This window comes from Gopherus evgoodei, unplaced genomic scaffold, assembly GCF_007399415.2.
Source record: "Gopherus evgoodei ecotype Sinaloan lineage unplaced genomic scaffold, rGopEvg1_v1.p scaffold_32_arrow_ctg1, whole genome shotgun sequence".
Taxonomy (NCBI): domain Eukaryota; kingdom Metazoa; phylum Chordata; order Testudines; family Testudinidae; genus Gopherus; species Gopherus evgoodei.
This window is the reverse complement of record NW_022059994.1, coordinates 5,540,332-5,562,238: the sequence shown is the minus strand read 5'-3', so window position 1 is coordinate 5,562,238 and position 21,907 is coordinate 5,540,332. Positions and strand designations below refer to the sequence as shown.

The window sequence follows — 21,907 nt, the reverse complement described above, 5'->3', positions numbered from 1 at the left end:
AAACTCAGTTCTCGCTTTTAGTTTGGGTGCAGCAAAATCAAATACTTTATTATTTCTCAAGCAATATTAATTGAGGGAGGGAGTGCCGTAGGACACTGGCTTGCCCCAGTCCCGGACAGGTCTCTCCACAGGTAAACAATTACAGCAAGCATTTATACCTTTGTTACAGACAATAGCAAGCAATAGTACAGACATGATGAGCAACAGATGCATTTTGTTTATGCATAGGCTATCCTGCTATCTTATTTTTCTCAGCTTCTGGGCACCAGTCTACAGATTTAATTATCAGTGCAAGGTCGTAATAACTTCTCACACAGTTCTTTTCTGCTCGCCTCACACAATCCTCGCTTCTACAAGTCTCACGTCATTAGGGTTACAGCTGGCCTAACTCTTGTTAACAAACTGACATGTATTAAGATCCCCTACAAATTCTTGTCAATTCTTTCCCTTCTTCCACACTCCCCCCTTTTGTACTTCTAGTACAACAGATATTCTCAAATCTCTATTTGCATTAAGCCATCGATTTCTGATTTTACATCAGATGTTTCAACCGTAGGGGTTTTCATTGGATGAAATGACAATGCATGATTAGCATGGACATGAAAGGTATTACTATTACTACATCTTTTACAACAACAATAACATAATCCTAAACTGACTAACAGCAATGCAAGCAATAATATACTCAGAGCAAGCATATGATGAGGTTGTTGTACAATTCTGGTTACAAAGCATAATACATCATACTTAGTACACAAAGTAGATACTCTATAAGCTGTATGAAAGGCATTCTTTTCAGCTTGATATATATTCTGAAGTATGTGAATTTGTCCTTGTAATTCAGAGATTCTTTGAACCTCTGGTAATAATGAAAGCAAATTTTGAAATCAATCAGGCATTACTTTAATCCAGTTAAATGATACCTGAAACCTAAGAGCTACTTGCAACATTCTATCTGCAGGCCAGTAAATGATATGATTGCCTGCAGCAGTGGTAAGATTAATGTGTATATCTTGCAATGTGGTGGCTTTGACATACACACAGCTATCATTAGCTTGAAAAAGTGGGTGTCCTGTCAGGGTAGTTCCTTGTCCTTTACCTTCCCAGCAGATGCTATCATAAACAGTGACAACTTCCCCTGGCTTCAGTTTCCGTACACACTGAAGCTGTGGTGGTTCTAATGGCCAAAATGTCCATTGATTTCCTAATCCCATCCAAATATCAGTTGTAATCCCAGGGGCACTAACTAAAAATCGATTAGGCCAATCAGGTGGTCTAACTTCCCAGATATCTCGATGAATCACCCAATCCCATAAGCATCCTCCCCATGGACCTGGCAGGATTCGGTACGTGGGAGCCCACACTCCCTTAACCGGTCCATATGCTTGGAAGGAGCACTGTGAATGTCTACACTTCCACTCAGAAAGTCTCCAAGTATGTCTCCATGGCCACAGATCAGATGGTATTCCTGACGTGTCTGTAAGGGCAGTGGGCCAAGCCTGGTGCTCAAAATCACTCCGAATGGCCATCAGCTGGTCATTCAGGAAATCCTGAATTTCTGAACATGCTAGATCCCACTGCAATGCCTTCCCAGCCTCAGTGATATTCAATACCATCTCTCTCAGTAATTTCTGGGTCATAGAACTAAGGGCGGAAAGAATATGTAACTCACCCACTCCAGCCTCTACTTGGGTTAGTTGAGTTCCAGAAATAAGGCCAGTAGCCTTCTGTAGTTGACCCAATTGCTCATCATGTTCTTGATTCTTAAAAATATTCCAAACTGCTGCTGCACTGTTGGCCCCATCCCATAAGGATCCAGTCAGGTCCCTTTTCTTTCTAGAGGAAATAACCCAGGCCCTCTGTTGTGCTAATCTAATGGCAGCCCCTTGTGAACAATTTGGATATGTAGAGGTGATCTGGAAATTAGATAAGGGCAATGTAAACTTAACAGTTCCTAGTGTAGTGTTGATTACAGTCCATCAATAGTCCGCTACATCTCTCTTTGGTGTAGGGTTATACCACATCTGTTGGTTGTATACCTTTATATATTTCCGGGAGGCATTAATATTAATAGCATAAGAGGGTGTGTATTGCAATAAGGTACAGGTTACATTATCAATCACTGGAATGGTTTCAATACAAGTAAAATTTCTAGTGGCAGAACAAACTCTTTGGGTATTCGTTTGATCATTCACTAATTGGGTGACCAAATAACAATAAGGGCCTCTTTCAGGTAGCATAGTACAAATTCCAGGGATAGCCATCATATCTACTTCACTATGAAACCCATCTATTCCAATTATAAATTTTTGGGATTCATTTGCAGTAATATTGTGGATCTTTATTTCTACTGATCCATTTGTTTTCCACTCAATTATTTGCTCATATGAATTCCTGTGAACCTTAAAAAATAATCTTTCTGAGCAATATTCTAATAGGTCACTAAGATGGGAAGGCCTTGGCCAATAAATTTCATTAGAATGTACAATTTTGTTTGTATCTGGATAAATTACAGAGGTGATGGCAAGGGTTGAGGGGCTAGTGGGGGTAACAGTTGTGGTAGCAAGGTGCTTTCGGTATTCATCATCTGAAAGCCAATTAGGGAGGGCAGTACATCCCCGAGGTACTTGTCCATAAGCACAAAGCCCTTCCCCTGGAAGAAATCCAAACCACCATTCAATCCCACATTCCCAAGAATGATCACCACAGTTTCCTCCTTGCCAAGTAACAATGCTTCGTTTCTTCCACCAGGGCCAGTTCTTAATGTCTCTTGTGGTCAGGAATCCCTGGAGTTTGGAGGTTTCTGCAGAACGAATGTTTCTTCTTTTCTTTTCCCAGGATAATTGTGGTTTAGCATGATATAGGGGAGAGGTTGCTAGCACTTCACCCTGTAATGTTGGAATTCCTTTAGAAAAATTCAAAGGCACAGTAGGTCTGTCAGTGGACAAGGGAGAGGTTGCTAGCACTTCACCTTGTCCTCCTTCCTCGCTGTCCAGTAGGTACAGTAGGGCTGGAAGAAGTAGTACGTTGGTCATCAGCAGGAGTGTCCTCCCAAGGTGGAGGGGTCTTTTTGCAGTGAGACGCATGGGTCCAGGCAGGTAGTCCTTGACACTTCACAGCAGTGTTGGTGGTTAACAGGACTTGGAAAGGGCCTTTCCAGCGTGGAGCCAGAGCAGTCTTTCGTTGATGGACCTTTATGTAGACCCAGTCTCCTGGTTCCAACGAGTGGCAAGGTTGTACAGGATCCTTGGGTAGTGCTTCTTTCACCTGTATATAAAAAGACTTAACACATTTCATTAGTGCCTGACAATACTTAAGCATTATGTCATCCATCAAATGAATGTCCATCTGAGCTAGGGTCAGTGGGGGTGCAGCTGGTAATCGCATCGGGCGCCCCGTTAAAATCTCATGAGGGCTGAGTCCAGTCTTTCGATTGGGAATGGCTCTCATACTCATCAGTGCTAGAGGAAGAGCATCTGGCCATTTTAAGTTTGTCTCAGCACAAATCTTGGCTAGTTTATTTTTTAAAATCCCATTCTGGCGTTCCACTGTCCCAGCAGACTGTGGGTGATGAGGGCAGTGAAGGTTGTGCTGGATCTGCAAAGCTGCACATAACTCCTTTACAATTTGTCCAGTAAAATGAGTTCCATGATCACTGTTGATACTCACAGGGATGCCAAACCGTGGTACAAAATCTTTAAGCAAAAGTTTCACAACAGTCCTGGCATCTGCTTTCCTGCAGGGAAAAGCTTCAACCCAATTGGTAAATACATCAACTAAAACTAACACATATTCATAACCACAACATTTAGACATTTGAATAAAATCAATCTGAATATTTACAAAAGGTCCCCAAGGAGGAGGGTGAGCTGCCCGCGTAGCTTTAACAGCTTTACCAATGTTGTGTTGTTGACAAATCACACAGTGTTGACAGTAGGAATGTGCTACAGATGGGAAACTGAGTGCACACCAATCTCGGTTAACTGCAGCAATCATCCCCCCTTTGCTCACGTGTGCCATTCCATGGTATATGTGAGCAAGATAGGGCATTAACATCTTCGGTGCTACCAGGTGACCATCTGGGACACGCCAAAGATGATCAGTATGTAGAGTGCATCCAGCAGCACTCCAAGAGCGTTTCTCAGTTCCTGATACTGCCTCCTGGATCTTAGCCAGATCCTCAAGGGAGGCTAGTGGAGGCTGCTCAGTTAAGACACAAGTATGTTCAGCCTGAGGTGCAGAAAGGGCCGCTGCTTTGGCTGTAGAATCTGCCAAAGCATTTCCACGGGTAACTTCATCATGAGGGGTTTTGTGAGCAGCACATTTAACAACAGCAATAGCTTTAGGCAATAAAAGAGCATCCAAAAGAGCAGATACATAAGAACTATTCTTAATAGGAGAGCCCGTGGATGTAAGGAAACCTCTATATTTCCAGAGCAAACCATAATCATGTACCACTCCAAAAGCATAACGAGAATCTGTATAGATAGTAACTGCTTGATCTTGAGCCAAAGTACAAGCTCGAGTTAAAGCCACAAGTTCAGCCACTTAAGAGGAAAACACTGAAGGAAGAAAAGCACTTTCAACAACAGCATAGGCAGTACATACAGCATAACCAGCAACCAATTTACCCTTAGAATCCCGCAAACACGAGCCATCCACAAAATAAAGGAGATTAGGATTTTGCAAAGGCACATCTAGCAAATCATCTCTAGGATGGGTGAGGACAGATGTTACAGACACACAGTCATGTGGTTCTCCATCTTCTGGCCCTGGCAATAAAGAGGCCGGATTAAGAACAGGGCAGCGAGCCAAAGTAATATGAGATGAAGATAGTAAAATAAGCTCATATTTTGTAAGACAAGAAGTGGATAAATGCTGTGTCCTAGATTGTAACAGAAGTGCAGCCACAGCATGAGGAACAGCAACAATCAAAGCAGATCCTAAAACAATAGATTCAGATACCTGAACAGCAAGGGCTGCTGCAGCCACAGCCCGAAGGCAAGGGGGAAATCCAGTTGCCACAGCGTCTAGGGCAGTACTGTAATAAGCAATGGGACGCTGTTTATCTCCGTGCTTTTGCGTTAGTACAGCCAAAGCAAACTCATTACGCTCATGACAGAAAAGAGTAAATGGTTTAGCATAGTCAGGAAGTCCCAGGGCCGGTGCACTGGACAGTTTCTGTTTGATAGTAATAAAAGCTCTCTCAGCTTCTGGTGGCCAAGGAAGTGGCTCAGGGATACCTGACTTAGTCAGATCTTGTAAAGGTTTAATTACTGTTGCATAACCCAAAATCCACTGTCTGCAGTATCCAGTCATACCAAGAAAAGTACGCATTTGAGAAACAGTACCAGGCCTAGGCATATTTAGAATAGCTGAAATATGAGAATCCGATAAATGACGTGTGCCATGGGAAATATCATGACCAAGATAATGAACTTTAGGTTGACATAATTGGAGTTTTTCCTGGGATGCCTTGTGACCTTTGGCAGCTAAAGCAATTAAAAGTATTAAAGTATCAGCTTTACAAGATTCAAAAGAGTAAGATGCAAGCAAAAGGTCATCCACATATTGTACAAGTACTGATTTACCAGGGAAGACCACATCATCCAGATCCTTCTTCAGGATCTGGGAAAACAGAGATGGAGATTCAGTATATCCTTGGGGTAATCTGGTCCAGGTATACTGACATCCTTTGTAAGTGAAGGCAAACAAATACTGACTGTCTGGGTGAATGGGAATAGAAAAGAAAGCTGAACACAAATCCACGCCAGTAAAATAAGTGGCTGATGGGGGAATACAAGAAAGAATTGTAGCTGGATTTGGAACCACAGGGAAAGAAGGCAAAACAACAGCATTAATCGCGCGAAGGTCTTGGACAAAACGATAAGTGTTCTTTCCTGGCTTCTTTACAGGAAAGATAGGAGTATTACAAGAACTAATCGTGGGAATAATAATACCCTGTTGTAACAGAGACTCTATGACTGGAGCTATTCCTTCCTCTGCTTCAGGACGGGGTGGGTATTATGGAACCTTTGGTAAACCTTTAGCAGGGTCAACAAAAATTTTTACCGGCTCGGCTGTCCGAATCTGTCCCACTTCGTTTGCATGTTGAGACCAGAGATGGGAGGGTACTTGTGATAGCAAATGCACAAGATCGGAGCTGAAAGCTATCTTTGATTTAGCTGGCTCTGCTATATGGAGTGTGGCCAACACCAGATTAGTATTCTCATCGGGAACTTGTAAGAATACGCCATCTGGTGTACAATACATGGTACAACCTAATTTACACAACAGATCTCTTCCCAGCAAATTCACGGGAGAGGAGGGACTGAGCAAAACCTCGTGCTCATCGGCGAGGGGCCCTAGCGAAACAGCAAGGGGTTTGTGACAGGATGTGAAACAGGACAGTTTGAAATGCCTACAGCATTAACAGACAAAGTTGACAAAGGAACAGAGGGAAACTCTGAGGATCTTAAAGCAGATCTACTAGCTCCGGTATCCACAAGACAAGTGACAGATTGTCCTGCAATTTTACAATCAACATATGGGCCTTCCTGATTAATAGGAATTAAAGGATTCATGATGCAGTTACGTTCCCTCAGACTGTCCTAGTAAGTGGTATTTTGTGATGAAAAAGCTGGCGCTTCAGGATTTGGGAACGAAGGGTTTTGAGACAATCGGTTTGGACACTTATTTTTCCAGTGTCCCTCCTGACCACAAAAGTGGCATGCAGTGTTCCCTGTCAGGGCAGGATACTGAGTAGGATATGAAGGACCCTTCCCTCTACCTCGCCCGCGACCTAGTCCTCGTCCTCCTCTCATTCCCCCACGGCCCCTGTTTTGATAAGTCTGTAATTGCAAAGCCATAAGTTTTGTTTCAGTATTTTCTTTCTTCTGCTCTATGCAAGCTGTACAATGATTGGCAACTGTCACCAATTCAGACAGGGGTTTAGTTTGCCAGCCAATACAAATAGTTCTTAACTGTAGCTGAACTTTTGGTAAGAGTCCCTGAACAAAAGCAGCTCCTACTGCTTCTCTGGCATTTTCAGCTGGCTGAGCAATTCCCGAATGCTGTTCAAAGACCTTAGTCAGTCTATCTAGATAATCAGCAGGGGACTCTCCTTTGTTCTGTTTGCAGTTAGTAATTTTTGTCCAATCTGTTTTCTTAGGACAAACCTCCGTAACAGAGGTTAAAAGACGGTATTGTTAGGCCTGAATAAAGATATAGCAGACAAAACCAGGAATGCCAACCTGACCAAAGTCAGGCTAACAGAGGTTTGTGGGTAATCCCTGAGTGGAAAACACTGAGAAGCAGCAGCATGTCTCACAAGCGCTGGGAAAAAGTGAGATAAAAGAGAAGCTGCATTCCTGGCATAGTACCAGATGCGCTGTGTTCGGGCAGCTCCTTCGAAGAACTGATAAGAGCCCTAGTTTCCCAGCCTCCTTGTTTTCACTCCCTGGTTTTGTTCTTTGTTTGTTTTTAACTCCCCTACATCTCTAACTTTAGGCATGCATGTATACTAAAGGTGTCTAGTTTCTAGTTGTTAGAAGAAGGAGGTGGGTTGCTCCAGTGAATAATTTATGACGCGATGGAACTGTCTATATAGGCTTATACTAAGATGTAAAGAGGGGGCTGGTTCTCTCCGGAGAGGAGCTGCTCTCTATTGATGCGTGCACTTGTCAATAAAGAGCTTTTGATCGGACCTTGCTGGTGTTGCCTGTCTCTCTCGCGGTCAGACAACGAACTTTGCCGTCGGGGTTAGAGTCCCTGACATCTTTGGCGACTCCGCCGGGACCCGTCTGACTCTCCGGCGGGGGATCAGACCCTGAGGCAACGCAGCGCGCATCCTCCAGTTTAGAGGAGCCTTGCCTGGTGATCTGATCTCTGCGTTGGCGATAAGGCGTGTTCTGTGAACCAGCTGAAGCTCGTAGAAATCCAGCAACGTCCACCTACCCTTTGAGTAGGGTCCAGGTTGTCGGGGTTAGAGTCCCTGACAACTTAGGTCTGGGTTAGAGTCCCAGTCCAGGTCTGGGTTAGAGTCCCAGTCCAGGTTTGCGCAGGATCCAAGTTGTCTGGGTTTGAGTCCCAGTCCAGGTGTTCAAGTCCCTGGAGAGGTAAGCGAGCGCTCAACATGGGGAGGTGGGGGTTAAAGTCCCTTTACCTCGACCCGGGAAAGAGGGGTTAGAGTCCCGTCATTAAAATGGGACAAGTTGGCAATAAGTGCCCGGGGGACGCCCCGTTGTCTCTGATACTTAGAGATTGGAAAGAGATTTCTAAGACAGCTGGCCTAATTAAATTTAAAATGAGAAATCTGTATTGGATCCAATGGCCATCATTTACCTTTCATTTGTCCCCGACTAGAGACTGGCCGGAGGGTAAAACCTTTTCCACAGATAGGATGAACTCCTTAAGGGATATTTTGGTTGATCTTAGGCCGGGACAAATGGATTACTTGTTTGTATGGTATAATTATGAACCCATGGAGGGATGGATAGCTTTTGAAGCTGTTTGTATGGAGAGCTCTTGTAAAAAAAATCCCCCACCATATGCCCCAGAGCCGCACCGGGAGGAGGACAATTTTGTTCCTGTTTTTCCCCGCCTGATGGAGTGCAAAGATTCAAAAGCAGGTTAGGGACAGTTCAGGGACAGAGGAGAATCAAGTGGGAGCTCAGAGTGATGGTCCCTCATCTTCAGAAGAATCAGGCAGCCTCACCCCATCTGTGCAGCCTCCAGCCAGCCTTTTGCAAACTTGGTCAGGGACTGCTTTTCAAACACCCCCAATATTACAGCAGCCCTCGTCCTTGCCCTTGTGGACCCCCACTAGGTTACTTAACTCCATGAGGGAGAATGTTTCTGAGACACCCCTGATATGACAAGCCTCGCTGAGAACTTATCTGGTTCTACTGGTTGCTGGGGAACATGAGATGGTTTCACCCATATCCTGTTTGCAACTTCAAATATGTTTAACTGGCAGTGCACTATGCCTCACTTATGAGACAATCCTGAGGCAGTGGAAAGAATGTTCTGCACAATCTTTTTCACTCATGTGCCCACTTGGGCAAATGTAAATCAGTTATTAGATACTCTCATGACAAAAGATGAAAGACAAAAAGTAAAAGAAAAATCTGCAGCTCATTTGAATGCACCTTGGCTAATTACTGACCCTAACTGGAATCCCAATAATCCAGCTCAAAAGACAAAGTTGGATGGATTTTTAAAAGCTGTTTTTAATGGTATTAGAGATGCAGGGGAGGCTACTTCAAATTGGAGCAAGGTGACTGCTTGTGTTCAGCATCCAGATAAGCACCTCTCTAACTTTTGTGCTCGACTAATTTGTGAAGTTAAAAAGCATGGGAATTTAAATCCTGAAACTGATCATGGAAAGGAGATGGTTAAAATGGTTTTCATGTCACAATGTGCAAAGGATATTGCAAAAAGATTTAGAGAGCATCCAGATGGTACGCAAGGGAAAAGTTTGTTTGAAGTAGTTAGCATTGCTACTAGAATATTTAATGGGAAAGAGAAAAAGAAAGAAAAAGACATAAGGAATGGGTTAATTTAAAAATCATCTTGGTCCCGGGATGGAAGGAGGGGGTTGCTCTGCGTTCAGGGTCAGGAATCGGCGCGGACTGTGCTTGGTGCAGGGAGGGGCTGCTTTCGGCCCCAGCTGGCTGTAAAGGAAAAAATATAGACAGAGGCGAAGCAAAAGAAATACAAGTTACAGAACTGAAATTACATTTGCAAAGCTTAACTGTCCAGTAAGATCCAACAGAGTGCCTTTGTGACCCTGGAGTCGGTGTGGCTTGGTGACACCAAAGAAGCCACAGGCAGCCGACCTGGACTGGAATCTCTGAAAGAGACGCCGCAGGAGATTCCAGGGTGTAAGAGAACAGCCCTCCCAAGAGAAGAAGCATGTTGGAAATTCTGGATGAGCTGTAAACAGGATAATCTCCCTTCCACCTCTCCCCCTTCTCTGAACATTATACACAGAAGTGGCCAGTCTGAACGTACGTGTGTGAGTATGAAAGGAGCTTCGGGCTTGGGGTATTAATATTTTCCTGAGTGATGTGGGAGCGTTCCCAACACTCTCCGTTGTTGTTTTATTATTTTATTAATGAAGCTTTAAAATTCAGTTATATGGTGTGTTTTCTTTATCTTCCCCCAACGATCCTGTAGTGTCAGCCTGATCACCTGACACAAGGGATAGATTGGTAACAGAAATTTGTCACAGTTTGGTGAGCAATTAAGAAGAGGGGAGCCCTGCAGAATTTACACCATCTATTTGTTTTACCCTTGTTATTTTGTGTTTGCTTTGCTTGGTACTGTTGGTGTTATATGCTGAGAACTGCATGAGTAAAAGTGAGTCCTAATAGGATAAGGAAACACTATCTGGTTCTGGTTCTGTTCTATTTAACCAGTTACTGTTGGTTTTTTTTTGCTCTGTTCATTTGGGTGTTAGGAGTGTGGGCGGAACTGAACCTCTCGTTCGTAATTCCTCGGAGTGGAAGCCATGTGTGCGAGAGAGCTCTGAGGTGGAATTGAGATCCTTCTGTCCCGTCCCCTGTAGCGGTCAGTGTATAGAAGTGGGAAAGTCTGGCTTAGACTGTAATTCCCTCTGCGCTCTGTGTAATTCTCTTTTCTGTTTAAGTGTCAAACAGATGAATGAGTCTCTGGGTAAACCCTCTAAGAGTAGTCCTTTAACTTATATGTTAAGTAAATGGCCTTTGCCCAATGGGCCATGTGTCCAGGTGGCAAGCCTCATGAAGGAGGACTCGGGTAGTTTTGTAAGTAAGAATGTCTAAGGCAAGAGACCAGGAGGGGTGGGGGCTAGTTGAGAAGCCCACCCTCCTAGCTAAACTGGTAGTGGAACAAGTTGGTGCCTATGGAAGGGACAGTTCAGTGAGAAAAGCAAGATCGGGCCCAGGCGGGCAGGCAACAGACAGAGAGATTGGAAAACAGGTTGGAAAACTTTAAGGGTGTAGTGGAAGGAAGGAGTAAGTAAGTGTAAGCATGGGGATTTCAAATACCCAGGACTTACTTGAAATGGTGATTTGAGTTAATAAAAGTGGCTGTTGGGAGACAAGCAAGTAATTTAAGGGAGAGTAAGAAGTTAACTCTGTAGTTGCTGAAGAAAACAGCAGTTGAACTTTGTAAAAATGCTAAAGAGGAAAGTTCTTGGTGTCTTTGAAATGTTTGTAAATAAATTGAGGCAAAGAAATTGTTAATTGCAATCATTTAGAATTTAGTTAAATTATCTGAAAAATGTATATAGTGCTATGTAATTAAAATTTTATTAGGCTGTAAGGGCACTATAAGTAGTGATGTTTTCTTTCAGTGTTTGAAAGCAACAGTTAAAAGTAAAAAGCAAGCCAGAAAGCATCTGTATTAATGCAAATTATCTAACTGATAAGGTAGGAGCCACTGAAACCTGGGCTGCCTATGAAACACATAAAATATGGGATAAATCCTCTGTTTTTCCTGAAATCAACAAGGGTATTTGTCTATTTTAAGCAATGATTGACTGCCCAGAAGGGGTAGACCTCTGTTTTTTTTGTCTTTCAGATAATCAGAGAAAACTGATGCCAGCTGAACAGCATTCAACGTACCATGCATTTACTGGCACAATAGGAATTATGTTTTGTGTTCTATGTTCTGTCTTGTGGTGTTTGTCTTGTGGCCAGAATTGTTGTGTTTAGTGTTTTCATGGGATGGTCTGGTTTGGAATCAGGCAAAAAAAGGTTAAATTAAAATGCACATACTTGTTTTGTTCAACTTGAAATACAAAGTGTTTAAATAAATCAGGACAATGTGATATATTAAAGTCTAATGCATTTCCTTAAGTAAGAAAAAGAAACTTCATTGGCCAAATTGTTAATTGCAAAAATTGTTGTTAAAATTTGCATACCAACAGTCTTTGAAAGCAAAGACATGAAAAGTTAACCCACTCCCCATATTGCACATGGGATCCTTCTGGCTACCTCAGATTTCTAGCCAGAGGGCTGGGGATGGTGGGAAGCTATTGGACTACAGGTTGTATTAAGTGAACTCCTCAAAGTGGGTGTGCTTGTCCTGGCCTGTTGCTCCAAAGTTCTGTAATAAAGTTATTTTAGTGAAAGGGTATATGTGGCATACATTAAATAATAAAACTAATGTACTGTATAATGACAATGTGTAGGTGTTCATTGTTGGGAAAAAGGTGTATAAGTAAAAAGTGAAAGTTTCCTTTGCAGGTTAAAAGAAGCCAAGAAGGAAAAAAGAACAAAGAACAGAATAAATTAACTGAAAAAATAAAATAAAATAAAATAAAATAAAATAAAATAAAATAAAATAGCAAGCTCAGGCTATAAATAAGACACTGACTCCATTCAAGGACACTGCTCACAGTTAAGACTTGGTTAACAACCAGGAAAAGGAGAGCTTGAATTTGCCCATGCAGCTATGAGATCTGAAAAACACTGCCAGGCACTAATAAAATGTGTTAAGTTTCTTTTCTCACAGGTAAGGAATCACTACCCAAAGACCCTAGCAGCCCTGCCACTCCTTACAACCAGGAGACGGGATTGATGTAAAGGTCCACCAACGAAAGACTGCCTTGGCTCCATGCTGGAAAGGCCCTTAAGTCCTGATGACTACCAACACAACGGTGAAGTGCCAAAGACTGACTGTTTGGACCCATGATTCTCACTGCAAAAAGACCCCTCCAACTCGGGAGAATTCTCCTACTGATGATTAGCCTATTTCTCCTTCTAGCTGCACTGTGTCTTCTGGACAGTAGGGAAAAAGTACAAAGTGACGTGCTAGTAACCTCTCCCTTGTCCACCGACAGATCTATTGTGCCTTTGAATTTTTCTACAAAAAGCAAAGCCATTACAGGGTTATGTGCTAGTAACCTCTGCCCTATATGATGCTGCACCACGACTGTTTTGGGAAAGAAGAAGAAACACTCACTCCACTGAAATTGCCAAAGTCCAGGAATTCCTGACTAGAAAGGACATTAAGAACTGACCCTGGTGAAGAAACAAAGAATTGTACACTGGCAGAAAAAATTTGTGGGACCCATGCTTGGGAATGTGGTATTAATTGAATTTTGGGGTTTATTCTACAGGCTGTGCTCTGTGTTCTGGATAAATTCTTCAGCATGTATTGGATTTTAAATAACAAGTACCCGAAGAGTTTGTTCTGCCACTGGAAATTTTACCTGTATTGAAACCATTCCAGTGACTAATAATGTAACCCCCTCCTATGCTATTAATGTCAATGCCTTTTAAAAGTACCTAAAATAGTTAAATAACAAATGTAATATAGTACTACACCAAGGAAAGATGGTATTAAATATCACTGAGGCTGGGAAGGCATTGCAGTGGGATCTAGTATGTTTGGAGATTCAGAATTTCCTGAATAACCAGCTAATGGCCATTCGGAGTGATCTTGAGTACCAGACTTGGCCCACTGCCCTTACAGAAACATCAGAAGTACCATCTGATCTGTGGTCATGAAGATATACTAAAGACTTTCTGGGTGGAAGTGTAAACATTTACAGTGCTCCTTCCAAGCATTTGGACCGGGGGGTGTGGGCTTCCACATACCGAATCCTGACGGGTCCATGGGGAGGATGCACATGAAACTGAATTATTCACCGAAACATCTGGAAAATTAGACCACTTGGTATATCTAACTGATTTATAGTCAGTGCCCCAATCCCTTAGTTGTCAGACAAACAAAATTCCGCTCTTTTGTCCGTGCACTCATTCCTGGATTGTGGGTGGCTAAGCTCAAAAGAGCAGTTGTAAATATTTCTGCAGAGCTTAAAAAAACAGCTAATGCATTAATAGACGCTTTCCAAAAGTTGCAACAAAAAACTGATAAAGTAGCAAAAGTAACTTTGCAAAATAAACGTGTGCTAAATGCCATGAATGCTAAATTAGGGAGAAGCTTGTGCTCGCATCGGGGAAAAATGTTGCTTTTCTGTTAATCACTCTGGCTTAATTGGCAAGGATTTACAAGCTATTAAAAATGTTGCTTTTGTTTTCCATGCTATATCTCTTGATCACACTTTTAGTTTTAAGGACCTCCACTCAGACCTTGGGTCATGGTTTACTAGCCTCCCCCGTACAATTGTTAAATAAATATGTGTCCCAAGAGTCCCATTATGGTCCTCTAGGGACAAAGGGGGGATTGTTAGGCCTGAATAAAGATATAGCAGACAAAACCAGGAATGCCAACCTGACCAAAGTCAGGCTAACAGAGGTTTGTGGGTAATCCCTGAGTGGAAAACACTGAGAAGCAGCAGCATGTCTCACAAGCGCTGGGAAAAAGTGAGATAAAAGAGAAGCTGCATTCCTGGCATAGTACCAGATGTGCTGTGTTCGGGCAGCTCCTTCGAAGAACTGATAAGAGCCCTAGTTTCCCAGCCTCCTTGTTTTCACTCCCTGGTTTTGTTCTTTGTTTGTTTTTAACTCCCCTACATTTCTAACTTTAGGCATGCATGTATACTAAAGGTGTCTAGTTTCTAGTTGTTAGAAGAAGGGGGTGGGTTGCTCCAGTGAATAATTTATGACGCGATGGAACTGTCTATATAGGCTTATACTAAGATGTAAAGAGGGGGCTGGTTCTCTCTGGAGACGAGCTGCTCTCTATTGATGCGTGCACTTGTCAATAAAGAGCTTTTGATCGGACCTTGCTGGTGTTGCCTGTCTCTCTCGCGGTCAGACAACGAACTTTGCCGTCGGGGTTAGAGTCCCTGACAGTTTCTAGCCTCTCTTAACTCACGCTCAATTCCAGGGTCGGCATCAGGCCAAGCAGCCTGTCTGCTAAGCCGTTGATGAACTTCAGCTGGCAGAACTGCCCTCAAGAGTTGATTAATATCTGCCCAAGATGGATTATAACACTGAATTACTGTTTGAAGCTCTTCTCTAAACTTTTCCGGTTCCTCTCTAATCTTAGGAAATTCCTTTACCAAGTTTCTAAGATCTCCGGGTGTCCAAGGGGCATGCACTATAACTAACCTCCCATCTCCAGGCAAGTCTCTCAAAGGAGCCTGGAGTGCCTGTGCCCTGCTTCTAAGAAAGTAGTGGGCATTTTCATCAGAAGGATCAGATTCGGGTGGACTAGTGGGAGGATCAGAATCACTCACAGGTGGAGAAGAAACTCCTTCCGTAGGAGAGGAAAGAATTTGTGTAGGGGAAACTACCGGGGCAGGGGGATGTGACGGCTGTGGCCGTGGAATGCTGCTGAAAAAGTCTACTATGTCTTCAGCAGTCTCCTCCTCACTATCAGCTTTAACTAATTGGGGATAAAGAGGAGCAGAGGGATTTGCTCGAGCAGGAAAACTTTCAGACGTCTTACATTTATGTATCAAACCCTGTACTTGAGTTTTTAATTTTTCTTGGGAGTCCTTTAGACTCCACACTCGAGACTCATGGAGTCTTTTTGTTGCTTCCTCCCACCAATACATAAACTGCTCCCGCTGTGTGTCAGAGGCTTTTTTTTGAAGTTAGGATTCCTCTGAGGTATGTAAGTTTATCTAAATTGAAGGTACCTTCTAATGGGCATTGTTTAGATGAATTTTCACGCGTGTACAGATTCCAATTGTCTAAATGTCTGCAGGTTTCAGGACCATAATGTACGTACATGTAATATGCTGGGGTACCCTTAGGGGGTGAGGTGGAATATTTAGACTGTCCCCCACCCATTTTCCACTTACACACACACAGGGAGGGTGCCCTGTTCGCGCTAGCGGCTCATAAACTAAGGATTTTTCCCTACAGGGTACTCACACAGGAAAGGCTCACGAGGATGGCCACGACCCTCCTACACCTCCCTTCAGCAAAGAGCATCAGCCAGTCTCTGGGAGACGGCGCCGCTTACTCTGATTGCATCCAGTGAGATGATCAGACTGTCAGTAGCCCACACGGAAAGGAAAAGGGGTGGGAAGATGGGTACACACATTCCTAGACCCAGGTAGCTTCCTCACCGGACGATGCCAGGCCAAGTCAGCCCACCATGGGTCGGACCTCCTAGAGATCCACTAGTTACCGGGCTTGCGTTAGAGTAGTCCTGGTCACGAGCTTTCGCTTCACAGAGTACTCTGGGCGTCTTCCGGTAACAGTCACTCACACTGGTGTACACACACACACACCAAGGCCTTTATTTCCTATTACCACGATGCATCTGTAAAAGCAGCAAAGAATCCTGTGGCACCTTATAGACTAACAGACGTTTTGGAGCATGAGCTTTCGTGGGTGAATACCCACTTCCTCAGATGCAACTATTGCATCTGAGGAAGTGGGTATTCACCCACGAAAGCTCATGCTCCAAAACGTCTGTTAGTCTATAAGGTGCCACAGGATTCTTTGCTGCTTTTACAGATCCAGACTAACACGGCTACCCTCTGATACTTGACACGATGCATCTGTACTTTATGTCCGGACCCAATACTATGAGGCGGTATGACAACCCCTCTTCAGGCGGTAAAAACCCCTCAGCACCGGTGCATCTCTAATGCATCTCACTATGCATTACCTAATGCATTACCTTATGCATTGCCTTGTTGGCCAACCCAGCAGTTTCCCAGTACTGCTATAAACTAACCTGATTGGGGCTTTCCCCCAATACTACTCTGCATCTGATCTTGCTGCACAGTCAATAAGTTCAGATGGCGTGAGCCCAACAGACACAGAGGTCCCCACAGACAGTCCTTCTCCGACATCCCAATAGAGATTTCAAAAGGTCTCTTACCTCTATTGTGGCGCCATGGGGTTCGAAGGGGAACGATCCGTAGCAGCTGCCTGTGGGTCCGTGGACGTTGCCATCCCGGACGAGCCCCCAAATTGTCGGAGAAAAACTCAGTTCTCGCTTTTAGTTTGGGTGCAGCAAAATCAAATACTTTATTATTTCTCAAGCGATATTAATTGAGGGAGGGAGTGCCCTAGGACACTGGCTTGCCCCAGTCCCGGACAGGTCTCTCCACAGGTAAACAATTACAGCAAGCATTTATACCTTTGTTACAGACAATAGCAAGCCTTATTACAGACATGATGAGCAACAGATGCATTTTGTTTATGCATAGGCTATCCTGCTATCTTATTTTTCTCAGCTTCTGGGCGCCAGCCTACAGATTTAATTATCAGTGCAAGGTCGTAATAACTTCTCACACAGTTCTTTTCTGCTCGCCTCACACAATCCTCGCTTCTACAAGTCTCACGTCATTAGGGTTACAGCTGGCCTAACTCTTGTTAACAAACTGACATGCATTAAGATCCCCTACAAATTCTTGTCAATTCTTTCCCTTCTTTCACAACAGTAACCATTCATCCTACAGGTCATTGCCTTGCATGAGGCTAGAAGTGGAGAATTTGGTGCCAAACTACCCAGAAACACTCACTGGTTTTTTTTTGTCTTAAACTTCATTCAAAACCCCTGCCCTTGAAATCAAGGAAGTGAATAGTTAAGGATCATGCCAATCTTAGTTTGCCCACATGACACAGATGTTACAAAGTACAGAGAAATGCATCTTGCATCACAACACCCTTAACTCTGACCCCTGGATTTACATTTTTCCCCATGGATTTTTGTGATCTCTATTTCGGTATCTTGTATTTATTCCAATTTAAAGGAAAATATAAAAACTTGGCTAGGCAGGCTCTAGGGTCCCTGCCCCAGAGAGCTGACAATCTAAGAGACAACAGAGAGATACAGATTGATGAGGGAGCACAAAGAAACAGTGACACACTAGTGGTCAGCATGCTCGGCCGTGGTCGCAGCACACCAACAGACTGACCGTTGTGAGGTTTGCTGCAGGTATCACAGCAGAAGAGAATTTGGAGAAGAGATTTAAAGGTGGATAATGAGCTCGTTTTGCAGATTTTTACAGGGAGCTTTTCTAGGATTTCATTTGTTCAAAGAAGAGGGGCTGGATGCAGGAGCAGCTGATGATGGTTTCCTCTGCCAAGCGTGAACTTGCACACATCGGACGTGCGAGGTCACACCTCGCACGCCTGGGAAGAGGAGGTGCCAGGCTAAGCGCTGAGCTCCTCCCAAGGGTGGGGAAAGCCTCAAGGGGTTTGTGTGAAAATACTGTGTGAGTAGCACTGCTGGCTGAGAGGGTCTTAGAAGTGAGAGCCTGTCTCTTGGTGAGTTGTGACATCTCCAGATGTATGGCGAATGGGGAAGATTTGAACCAGCTTTATTCCCAGTGTTGTTGTCAGGCTGAAGGAGGTACATCAGATAGTCACAGTCTTAGCTAAAGGTTCTGTCTATAAATGGTTAAGAAATGAGTAAATGCTAGAAACGTAGAGATGACTATATGCAGAGCAGTAAATGACTAGTATTGTTTCACTGTTCCCTGGTACTCCCCCGTCCAGCTACCTGCACCCACCCATTGTCTCCTCTCATACTTACATTAGAAGCATGGACCATCCTTGTTCTGTGTTTGTCCCGCACCTAGCACAGGGAGATCTTGGTCCATGACTTCGACTCCTACTTGCTGCTGCAATTTAAATAATAAAGATGCCATGGGGCTTATCTATGTGAGAAAGTTGAACTGAAATCAGATTAAAAATTACTGCAGCTTAACTAAACTGAAACGTGTTTTTACCTGCTCTTTTTACAGTTTGAGTGGCTGGTTTCAGTTTGTTTCAGATAAGAAAGGAATAGGTTTAAGCTAAACCAGAATGAACTGTCCTTAAACTCCGAACCAGTGTCCAAGTGGGGTGAGGGTGAGGGGTGCATTAACCAAATCAGTTTAGAAATTGACTTAAAAGTTAGGTGCAGCTTTGGGTTGCTCTCCACTACAGAGTTAGGTCGATGTAGCTATTTCGCTCAGAGGTGTGAAAAATTCACCCCCCAGAGATACATAGTTAAGCCAACCTTACTTTAGGTGTAGATAGCCCTACGTCATCAGGAGAATACTTCCGCTGGCCTAGCGACCACCTGCGCAGAGGTGGATTATCCACAGCTACGGAAGAACCACTTCCATTGCTATGGTGCCAATACAGCAGCTGCAACACTGCAGTGTTTCGAATGTAGACGTACCCTATCTCATGTAGACAAGGACTTAGTTACATCTGTGCAACTCAGAATCTAGACAAGCAGTCAACCTCTGGAGCTGATTCTGGCTTGTGTTCTCACAGGGCAGGATCCCTGGAATTGGGATCTCTGCTGCTTTCAGTGGTGGATTTCTGTATGTTGTGACGTTGTCTCCAGGGTTCTGTTTTGCATCTGGTGGCTGCCGGGTTTCTTTTTTGATGTTGCCACGCTGCACACATCTGGCAGGTCAGTGTGCGTTGTGGGTGTTCTGATTTTTGTTACAAATAATCAGTGGTTGTCAGGATAATTACTGCTAAGGCGCTTCCTCCCGGCTGCTCTGGAGATTTGCCCTTTTCAGGTGTGATATTCCCTTCTGGAGCTGCTTGTGCACCTTCCCGCCTCTCTCCCTCACTCTCTGAGATACCAGGTGCTCTCCCTCCCTGGCTCAGCCCTCCGGCCAGGTCACTGTTCTCGGGACATCAAAGTCTTTGCTTGAGACAGTTTCTATGGAGCCTTCTCATTCACTGTCCAGGCAGTGCTGCTTCCCCAGTGGCCGGGAGGGGAACCCAGGCCCACCCTCTACTTCAGGTTCTAGCTCAGGGACCCTTTAATCAGTAGCCAAGAAGATGGACCAATCTTAAACCTTTCTGCCCTTTCCCTCAGCCTTTTCCTACACCCTCCCCCCTAGGTTTCCTCCTTTCCCTCTCCAATGTCCACAGAGCATCTACAGGCTCCTTCACTATAGCCCCTTCGGCTACCAGCTGCCTGTTGACACCAGCCCTGCCTGTTCCTTCTCAGCTGGCTCCATTATCATTCAGCCCCCTATTTCCCCTCAGCTGGGGCCTATCCACTTCATTGTCCCCTTTGCAGCCACATTAACCCCCTTCTAGGCTAGCATGGTGGAGAACATCCCATCTCGGTCCTGTGAGGAGCTTTGCCTGTCCAGAACTGGCTGGAGGATTTGGGTTTCTGAGTCTGATGCCTTGCACCTTCGCTGGATGGAAACCAGACTTAGCTCATTTGAAGGGGGAGTGGGATTTCTGATTTATTTGTTGCATTTCTTCTTGGAAAGAGCAATAGCCTCTTTTGGCCGCTCAGATTGAAACAACAGCTCACTGCACTGAAAGGCAGGAATCAGCTAAAATTCTTCAGCAAGTCCTGATCGTAGGGCACCGAGTTTAACTGAGGGGCTGATATTAGAATCATAGAAATGCAGGGCTGGAAGGGGACTCGAGAGGTCATCAAATCCAGCCCCCTGCGCTGAGGCAGGACCAAGTAAACCTAGACCTTCCTTGACAGGTGTTTGTCCAACCTGGTCTTAAATACCCCCAATGATGGGATTCCACAACCTCCCTTGGAAGCTTGTGCCTGAGCTTAACTACTCAGGAAGTTTTTCCTAATATCGAACCTGAATCTCCCTTGCTGCAGCTTAAGCCCATTATGCAAAGAGTCACCACTGGAACTGGTTAAAGGTCCCAATTAAACTTGCCTCCCGAGTTGTAAGCAAGGTTTAAAACTGTCCCTCTCTTTTTCCTATATGCTCTTAGCTGATTCTCACGCAATAGGGAGCATGCTGCAGGTGCGGGCCAGCTGCAGAGGGAAGGGACTGTTCTCGATTCAGTGCTAAATATGGCAGGGAAAGAAACTTTTCCCCCCAAAAAGAAATACCCGTAAGAAACCCAACCAACACCAGCTGTGAGCCTGAGGTGGGGAGGCAGAGATGGGGATGGGAGTTGGAGTGAACAGTGTATCAGTGCCGGGGAGAGACGTGGCATTTACAGGGTCGTTGACCCTTGCAATGGTTTTTTCTCTGCGGGCAACGGGATTTCTGAGGGTGCTGGAGCTCGTCTGGCAAAGCTCAGAGTTTCTCATAGGAGGGGAAGAGGGAGCAGAGAATGGGGCCCCCCACAGGGCCGGCTCTGGCTTTTTTGCCACCCCAAGCCAAAAAAAAGTAGGGGGGTGGCTGGAGTGGCAAAGCAGTGGGGGGACAAAAAAACCGCACGGCTGGCGCAGCAAAGCGGGGGAGGGGACAAAATGGCAGAGAGAAGGGGGGCGGCCAGTGCTTCAGCGGGAGGGCTCCGCGCCGCTCTGGTCGGCGGGAGGGAAGGACGCGGGCTGCCCTGCTGAGTTTGCCACAGGGCGCTCCCCTCCTCCACGCCGCCGCCCCCTACAGGGCAGCCAGAGCAGCGAATAACAACAACGGTTTGGGCGGAATGCCGCCCGGTACAATCTGCCGCCCCAAGCATGGGCTTGCTCAGCTGGTGCCTGGAGCCGCCCCGATCTTCATTAATGGTCTGGAGGAGGGCGTGAACTGCACTCTCAGCAAGTTTGCAGATGACACTAAACTGGGAGGAGCGGTAGATACGCTGGAGGGTAGGGATAGGATACAGAGGGACCTAGACAAATTAGAGGATTAGGCCAAAAGAAATCTGATGAGGTTCAACAAGGACAAGTGCAGAGCCCTGCACTTAGGACGGAAGAAACTCATTCACTGCTACAGACTAGGGACCGAGTGGCTAGGCAGCAGTTCTGCAGAAAAGGACCTGGGGATTACAGTGGACGAGAAGCTGGATATGAGTCAACAGTGTGCCCTTGTTGCCAAGAAGGCTAATGGCATTTTGGGCTGTATAAGTAGGGGCATTGCCAGCAGATCGAGGGACAGGATCGTTTCCCTCTATTCGACATTGGTGAGGCCTCATCGGGAGTACTGTGTGCAGTTTTGAGCCCCACACTACAAGAAGGATGTGGAACAATTGGAGAGTCCAGTGGAGGGCAACAAAAATGATTAGGAGGCTGGAGCACATGACTTCTGAGGAGAGGCTGAGGGAACTGGGATTGTTTAATCTGCAGAAGAGAAGAATGAGGGGGGATTTGATAG

At 44.8% G+C, this 21,907-nt stretch overlaps 1 protein-coding gene across 2 annotated transcripts; it reads right to left on the bottom strand.

Moving 5' to 3' along the window:
- Positions 1 to 1,597: 1,597 nt before the first annotated feature.
- Positions 1,598 to 18,487, bottom strand: LOC115640828. 2 transcript variants are annotated; one of them, XM_030543853.1, is made up of 2 exons: positions 18,403 to 18,487; positions 1,598 to 3,267 (listed from the first exon to the last, which is right to left on the bottom strand). In XM_030543853.1, the coding sequence occupies exon 2, from the start codon at positions 3,084 to 3,086 to the stop codon at positions 1,980 to 1,982; it is 1,107 nt and encodes a 368-aa protein (XP_030399713.1). In that variant the 5' UTR covers positions 3,087 to 3,267; positions 18,403 to 18,487; the 3' UTR covers positions 1,598 to 1,979. The 2 variants fall into 2 exon arrangements, with proteins under 2 accessions (XP_030399713.1, XP_030399712.1); XM_030543852.1 differs by lacking the exon at positions 18,403 to 18,487 and adding an exon at positions 6,073 to 6,142 and having other exon boundaries at positions 1,598 to 3,282.
- Positions 18,488 to 21,907: the final 3,420 nt, after the last annotated feature.

Excerpts from the sequence above, each read along its gene's own strand:
- LOC115640828 (XM_030543853.1), bottom strand. The coding sequence starts at position 3,086 with ATGCGTCTCACTGCAAAAAGACCCCTCCACCTTGGGAGGACACTCCTG.